The sequence below is a fragment of the Hydra viridissima genome, unplaced genomic scaffold (genome assembly GCF_058129835.1).
Source record: "Hydra viridissima isolate aposymbiotic clone 2 unplaced genomic scaffold, HvirCarnegie_v1 scaffold_1, whole genome shotgun sequence".
Classification (NCBI taxonomy): domain Eukaryota; kingdom Metazoa; phylum Cnidaria; class Hydrozoa; order Anthoathecata; family Hydridae; genus Hydra; species Hydra viridissima.
In genome coordinates this window covers 25,335,998-25,341,672 of record NW_028324300.1, presented here as the reverse complement: position 1 = coordinate 25,341,672, position 5,675 = coordinate 25,335,998, and the positions used below count along the sequence as shown (strand labels likewise).

Genomic DNA, 5,675 nt, shown 5'->3' with positions numbered 1-5,675 from the left:
TATGTATGTATGTATGTATGTGTGTATGTATGTATGTATGTATGTATGTATGTATGTATGTATGTATGTATGTATGTATGTATGTATGTATGTATGTATGTATGTATGTATGTATGTATGTATGTATGTATGTATGTATGTATGTATGTATGTATGTATGTATGTATGTATGTATGTATGTATGTATGTATGTATGTATGTATGTATGTATGTATGTATGTATGTATGTATGTATGTATGTATGTATGTATGTATGTATGTATGTATGTATGTATGTATGTATGTATGTATGTATGTATGTATGTATGTATGTATGTATGTATGTATGCATGTATGCATGTACGGATTTAAGCACACGCTTACTCTTGTGAGAAAGAGCGACAGTGATGCCATTTTTAGAACAGCTGCAACAGCCGCAGGAAAAGTGGATCTTAGCAAACTGTCCTTGTTTATGCCTCATGTCACACCCTCTGTTTTGACGAGCAGCAAGCTTTACAGAGTCATTGAATCGAAAGTGGATGGGCCATTTTTGTTCAGATCTAAACAGTGTGACACAATCGCTGTGCCTGTATCGAATACATTTAGTTGGAGGTTGAGCACAAGATCCGCCAGTGAAAGACCGAGGTACGTCATTGTAGGATTCCAAACCAATAAAGATGGCAGTCAAGAGCTGAACCCTTCCGTACTTGATCACTGCAACTTGAAAAACATGTACGTCACTTTAAACACTGAAAGGTATCCTGCTGTTGATTACAACTTGGACTTTAAAAACCACAAATACTCAAGGGCTTACAGAGATGCCGCCAAGTTTGAAAATAGGCCTTATGGAATTAGCGAGATCACCGCTCAACCAAACTTGTCGGCATTAAATTACAGGTACATTTCCCCTTTTTTTATTTTTGATGTGAGCAAGCAGGCTGAAAGGTTAAAATCTTCAGTGTTGGATGTGCAAATAAAAACCACATATTATTCAAACGTTTCCGCAGACACTCAGGCTTTTGCCGTTGTCCTTTCTGATAAATTGCTTAGAATTAAATCGGACGGAAGCAGAATGAATATTGTTTATTAGGTGCGAGGCACCCATACAGGTTAAGTCCAAAGGACCCACATGAGGTCTTTCAAAAATAATAATTCTTTGCTTATTAAAAAATGAGATATACGAAAAAGGATTTGAAAAAATTGCTGAAAGAAAACGGCATTTCAAAAACGTTGAAAAGTAAAATGTCGTTAATGATGCTTGCGGTTGAAAACAACCTGATCGACAACAGCGAATTGATGGAAGATGTGAAGGAAGAGAGACCTGTGGGAAGGCCGAGAAAACCAATTTAAGGCATTTTCAACAAGAAGAAAAAAATCACTTTTATCCTTTTTTTCTGGAGTGCAGCATGAGAGAGACCGGTTAAGAAAAAGATCTCGAGCTTCTTGCGTTTGGAAAAGGGGGATTTATTAATCATGGTTCTGTTTACGTCACTGAAAACGGAAATTTTCAAATCCTGAGTCTGTTTAGCGAAGAGGAAAGGGACAAGCTTTACAAGCTCGTGTGGGGCGACGAGACTAAATTTTCACGCAGGGAAAAAAAGATCAAATTGCATTTCAAAGATTGGAACAACTTAAAGAAAATGGAAAAGCTGAGAGCGATCGACAGGTACGTGGTTCATTTGGATTGCGATTTTGAGGATAAAAATAAGATTTCCGGAAAACTTAAAATCACGATTTTGCTTCGATCGCTTGAGTCAAAAGACATTGTGTACGAAAACTTTAAGATTCTTCGAATCGCGGAAAATCTCGAAAATCCAGTGCAGAATTTAAAAAATTGATTTTGAGTTAAATAAATTTCTTCCGCAATAAAAATGAGCATGAGGATTTATGAAGAGGTTGAAGTAAAAATCTGGAATATTGAAAGGGATTTGGAAAAGGTGAAAAGAGAGTTTGAACAGGCGAAAGGGTTTATCGAGGCAATTGAAAAGAGGAAAGAGTTGACCAAGGGGTTTGAAAAGTTGAAAGAGAATTTGAAAGAGAGGAGAAAAGAGTTGGAAAGAAATATTAAGGATTTGAACGAGGATTTGGAACATTGTAAAGAAGTTTTGGAAAAGGAGTGCAAGATGATTGAAAAGAAGGACGAGTTGAAAAAGTTGAACAAGAGGGAAAAAGAGCTGAATAAAATTATTAAACCAGAAGAGTTTTACATTACCTTGTTTTTTCACAAGATGAGTCTGATTCCGGAAATTCTTTGAATTTTTAGATCCTTTGTATCCATGAAAAATCTTTGATTTTTTTAATTCTTTTCACTGGAGAATTTTAAAAAATTGAATTGAATTAAATAAAATCTTGCCAAATAAAAAATGCGATACAAGGCAAAGTATTTATAAAAATTGTTAAAAGAAAATGGCGTTTCCAAAACGTCGGATAATTTAATTCTGTTAATGATGCTTGCGGTTGAAAACAACCAAATTAGTAAAGATGCACTTTTGGAAAACTCAAAAGAAGTGAGACCTGTGGGAAGACCAAGAAAATATGAAAAAAAAGAAAAGAAAGAAATTGACCCAAAATACAAAAGGTTAAAATTCATCAGAAATAATCCTTCGAGTGTAAGACTGACCCATGTTGAAACTGGCGAGGTGATCGAGTACGGTTCCACTTACGAAACAAGAAAAAAAAAGGGACGCAGCTGGCAGTACTTTGAAAATCGAGATGGAAAGGTGGACAGTTGGTTTAAAGTAGAAATCCTGAAAAGATCACGGAAAATTCTTTGAATTTTTTAAGATTCTTTGAATCCGTGGAAAAATCTTTGATTTTTTAAAATTTATTTATTGTGTAATTTAAAAATTGAATCGACTTAAATAAATTTCTAACATAATAAAAATGGAAAACAAAACAGTGAAAGAATTGCGAGAAATCGCCAAAGAGCGAAAAATTAAATATTATTACAAAATGCTAAAGGCTGACCTCGTGAGAGCTCTACAACCTCAGCATCCGATTGTTCAAAAGCAAGTCATTGCTCCAAAACCTGACATGTTGAAACCAGCCCTCGCGCCAAAACCAATTCACTTGTAAAGGCCAGTCATTGCGCCAAAACCTGTCGTCGCGTCAGTTCCGGCTCCGCGACTGGTTGATGTTCTTCATCCCATCTTTGTACGACGTGCTGTTCGAGATCATGAAAGACCCATTGTTAACAAGCCTTTTTCAGATTCCTCTCCTGTTTTAACCCCTGGTTTATTTGAAAGGTTACTGACGGCTGTAAGAAATGTTGTCGCCAACAGTTTCATCCATGTGCTTGCATCCATTGATCCGTACGTTCCAGAGGCGGTGAAGAAAACAGTGAGCAATGCAAGAGACGGAGTCGAAAAAAGAATAAAGTCTCTCAAATCTATTGTCTTCAGCAAACCACAAATTGAGTTTCAATTGACAAAGCATGCTGTGAATCGGGTCGCAATTTTCACACAACATTGAAGGAAATCAACATGACGCCTCTGAGTTCTTAAAACTGGCGAGAGATGTAGCTATTAAAATTCTGAGGGAGAACAGAAATAAAAAAGTGAACCTTGTTTTGACGTGCGAAATGAAATGTATGAGCATCACCACTGGAGAGGAAATAACTCGAACTGTTCCTTTTTCGTCCAAGTCTGGAATTGTGCTAGAGGCGACGGATTTAGAAGAGTTTTATGACAGAGCGAAAGAAGAAATCCTGGAGAACATGGTCAAATACAAGAAGATGGGGTCAAATTGCAGAGTGTCAGCCATTTTGAAAATGGACATTAACATGATTGACTACAACCCTCTCAGCGCTTCGTCATGGATGGAGCTGGACAAGTTTCTGGCGAGCAAAAAGGCAATCATCAAATGGTGCGTCACAAGAGCATTAAACATGAAGGATAAAAATGTCAAGAGAATTGACAAAGAGCTCAAAGAAAAGTCGAAAGAATTATATTGGGAAGGAATTGAATTTCCAGTCTCTCTTCATCAAATCGAAAAGTTTGAGAAAAACAATAAGGACATCAGCGTCTATGTTTTTGGATGTGAAATCAAATCCTTTTATCCTTTAAGAATTTCCAAATAAGGTGATCGAAAGCATCAAATCGACTTGCTGCTCATTTCAAACGAAAAAACAAATCAATATTGCTTGATCAAAGATTTGAGCCGATTGATTTCCTCGCAAACATCAGCACATAATGGTAAAAAATATTACTGCAGAAATTGCCTGCAGGGAATGACCAGCGAAGAAGCTCTTTCCAAGCATTATGAATATTGCCGGGAGCAAAGCTCTGTCAAAATCGAGCTTCCTAAAAAGGATTCCACCATGAGGTTCACACATCAAGATAGGTCGATGAGAGTCCCTTTTGTGGTGTATGCCGACTTTGAAAGTTTCATCAAGCCACTCAGTACGTGCGACCCTGACAAGTGTGATCCTAACCAGTCTTTCACCAAGCAGTACCAAAAGCTGACTCCGAGCTCGTTTTGTTATTTCATCGAATACTTTGACGAGACCCTTTACAAAGGAAATCCCGTCACGTTCAGTTTGTACGGCTGGGCCATGAGCAAACCTCTTCCCACGCACGGGTTTGAATGGATGAGCGAAAGTGAACTCTCCAAATCGAAATCCATGCCGTTTATTTTAGAAGTCGATTTGGATTACCCCGAAAGTCTTCATGACGAGCACAACGATTACCATTTGGCGCCTAAAAGAGTAACCATCAACAAAGTGGACAAGCTCGTTCCAAACTTGAACGACAAGAAGAATTAAGTCATCCATTACGAAAATCTCAAACTGTACGAACGGTTGGGGTTAAAAATTTCAAAGGTGCACAGAAACATCAAAATTGAAGAGCAGGGATTGGTTGAAAGAATACATTGATCTCAACACCAATTTAAGAACAAAAGCTACAAACGACTTTAAAAAAGACTTCTTCAAGCTGATGAACAATTCGGTGTTTGGAAAAACCATGGAAAACATTGAAAAAAGAGTGGACGTGAGACTGGTGACGAAAAGGAAAGAAGCCACAAAATTGTCTAAAAAACCGAATTACGACCGACTCACGATATTTGATGAAAGCTTGATCGCCATTCATATGAAAAGAACAAATTTGGTTTATGACAAGCCGATCTATTTGGAAATGTGCATCTTGGACTTGAGCAAAACGTTAATGTTTGAATTCCATTACGATTACATCAAGAAAATGTACTTCGATTATGCTAAATTACTACTGACAGACACGGACTCCCTCATCTACGAAATCAAAACAAATGATTTTTACAAAGATATTTCTAAAGATGTAGAAAGCAGATTCGACACGAGCGAACTCGACAAAAATCATCCCACCATTCAAAGCGTTGGATTCAAGGTCGGCACAAACAAAAAGGTCATCGGTATGTTCAAAGACGAAACCTCCGGTAAGCAGATTGAAGAATTTGTCGGTCTCCGGTCTAAATTGTACTCTTACAAGCTCCATGAAAAAGAACACAAAAAATGCAAAGGGGTGAAAAGAAATGTCGTTCAAAAATACATCATACACGGCGATTACAAAAAATGCTTAATGACTAAAAATGAATAACTCAGAAAAATGAACGTTATCCGATCCCATTTGCTTGAAACTAAAACGGAAGAAAGTAACAAAGTCGCACTCAGCGCTGACGACGATAAAAGAATCATCTTGGAAGACTGAATTCACACCTTGGCA

General features: G+C 37.3%; 1 protein-coding gene across 1 annotated transcript; it reads left to right on the top strand.

Moving 5' to 3' along the window:
- The first annotated feature begins 337 nt into the window (after positions 1-337).
- On the top strand, positions 338-1,069 carry LOC149894089 (uncharacterized). Its single transcript, XM_090077055.1, has one exon. The coding sequence runs from the start codon at positions 338-340 to the stop codon at positions 1,067-1,069; it is 732 nt and encodes a 243-aa protein (XP_089933181.1).
- Positions 1,070-5,675: the final 4,606 nt, after the last annotated feature.